At 33.2% G+C, this 2,500-nt stretch overlaps 1 protein-coding gene across 1 annotated transcript in view; it reads right to left on the reverse strand.

Annotated features, from left to right (window-relative positions):
• Positions 1–2,500, reverse strand: part of LOC307254398 (ladderlectin-like) — a 6,389-nt gene that overhangs the window by 3,625 nt on the left and 264 nt on the right. Inside the window, exons 2-3 of the mRNA XM_080032781.1 lie at positions 1,945–2,004; positions 806–836 (exon numbers count right to left, since the gene is read on the reverse strand). Coding sequence (XP_079888907.1) covers positions 806–836; positions 1,945–2,004 — 91 coding nt within the window. The remainder of the gene's footprint in view (positions 1–805; positions 837–1,944; positions 2,005–2,500) is intronic.

The raw sequence follows: 2,500 nt of genomic DNA on the forward strand, positions 1-2,500 counted from the left end.
TGAAGGCCACTGTAGCTTCTGGTATTATTCTAAAGGGTTGTGGTTACCCAGGGAGCGTTGCATTCTAGAACTTTGTAGAACTTTCTAGATGATGTCATATTACACACTATTAACCCTTAAATATTAAGGGAAGTTTTGGCCGTAACCCCTCCCTACACACATACACACACAAAATACGTCCGCGTGGGGTACTTTGTATGCGCCTTTTTCGATTTTTCACTTTATTTGGAGTGTTTTTTTTCGCTGACACATCCAGTGGTATTCCAGCTAACTAGAGGACAAATTGTTGTCTGTATGAACTTTTTATTTTATTTAAAACATTTTAAAATATTTTTATTAACAATATGGCATAATGGACATGGAGAAATGTAATTATTATTTATTTTTCAAACAGCATTTGATATTCACTGATTTTGAGAAGTGATTTTGACAACAATGACTGACTCTTCCTTTTAAGGTGACGGCTTGTCTCACACACAAAAAAAACATCCATCTGGGGTATTTTTTGGCGCCATTTTGGACTTTAAAAAAAATTAACTTTGTTTTTCTGTTTTCAGAGCTAATGTCTCTCTAGTGTTGGTCCAGTGCCATTCCAGCTAACTAGAGGACAAACTGTTGTCTGTATGAACCTTTTTTTTTATTTTGTTTTAAAATATATTTTTATTATATACATTTGGACATGGAGACATTATTTTTTTAATTTTTCTACAGCATTTGACATTTGTATATGATGAAGCCTACATGAACTTCTGACATTAAATGTAATCGAATATGAAAACATGTAGAAGTGAGTCGTGCTACCAACCTGCGGCTCTGCGCTCGATCTTTGCCGACCACTGTGGACAAGAACAACACATTCATTTCATCAGACTGGAAATGTCACATTGAGGTAATATAAACACACAGCAAAAATGGTGAAGAAATGGTGAGCGGACAAAACACATTGACGTTTACAGTGCAGCCAGAGTCCATTTTTTATTTTATTTTTTAACCTTTATTTCTACAGGTAAATCCCATTGAGACCGAAGACTCTTTTACAAGGGAGACCTGTTTTCCTTTCCCACGTTACCATTCACACACACATCCATACAACGATAGCAGCAGGCTTACTATCGACATTCACACGAGGACTTGAATCCAATTGAGAATCTGTGGAGGGAGCTAGAGATCAGGGTGATGGCAGCGAGACCCTCCAAACTGAAAGAGTTGGAGCTCATTGCTAAAAGATGAATGGACAAAAATACCAGTGGAGAGATGCAAAAAGCTGGCCAGCAATAATAGGAAGCGTGTGATTGCTGTAATAGCCAATAAAAGCTTTTTTTTTATTGACTATTGAGAAGGATATGAATCATTTTGGACATGCCACTTTTTGTTCCAATGTAAATAAAAGCTGAAAAATATTTTTATTTTTTCTACAATGAAAATTTTTTTTTAAGTCTTTATTGAACATGGTGAAAAAAAAAAATAATAATAATAACACAAACAAAAATAAAACAATTGAGCAATAAAAAAAAGGAAAGAAATAAATTTAAAAACAAACAAATGGGATCCTAAACAACAAATACATAACTCAAATAACATAGTTCATGTTCAAAAGGGATAGGAAGAAGTTAAAAAAAACTGTTCTGGTCCTACCCCCTCTTATTTTTTATAATTGTTTACAAAAAAATAAATAAAAAAATAAATCTTCAGTAAGTGTCAGTGAAAAATGAACTTGTACACAAAAAATTAACTTGTACATGGTCTTATTATCTTCTGGGAGACGCCTGTGTCATTTCCAATCAAGAAAAAGCTTGCTGGTTTCATAAAAGTAACTTTAAGTACAAATTTGCCAGGGGTATGAATAATTTCGTTTTGTACATCCACATAGGCCTACATAACAATGTGGACAGTTTTTGAGGTGAGTTTACATGTTTTGATTTATTTAAAAAAAAATGCACTTACAGTTCCTGCAATCAAGCTGGTCAGACCGAGAAGGAAAACCAAGTGGAGAGATAAAGCCATCTGAAGAAAAGTATTTACCAGGGATTTTTTTTATTTTTTAAATTTTGGTCAAAAGCATCAAGAAAAGCTGTGTTTTCCCCTGAATATACAGCTCCGGAAAAAAATAAGAGACCAGTCTGGATTTTTCTTCAATCTTCATCTCTACATTACTTCAGGGACAGGCTCTTAATGACAATATTTTCATTCGGAATTTGTTAGAAATATTGTCAGTAGTTTATATTATATTAACCAAAATCTTCATTCTAAACATATGACTATAAATAGTAAAACGAGAGACACTGAACATTTGGAGTGGTCTCTTCATTTTTTCCAGAGTTGTGGTAACCATTGGGGTTCAACATTTAACATAGGCTACATATAACTACTAGGACCAACAACATTTTCAACACATTAATATTATTTTTATTTATTTTTTCTTATTTATTCATGTGATGTTGCAGGTCTTTAAAATGCCTTTTTGTTTGAAAAGACCAACAGTCAAAAATGTTCAAGTAAT

This window comes from Ammodytes marinus (genome assembly GCF_949987685.1).
Source record: "Ammodytes marinus genome assembly, chromosome: 8".
NCBI classification, from domain to species: domain Eukaryota; kingdom Metazoa; phylum Chordata; class Actinopteri; order Uranoscopiformes; family Ammodytidae; genus Ammodytes; species Ammodytes marinus.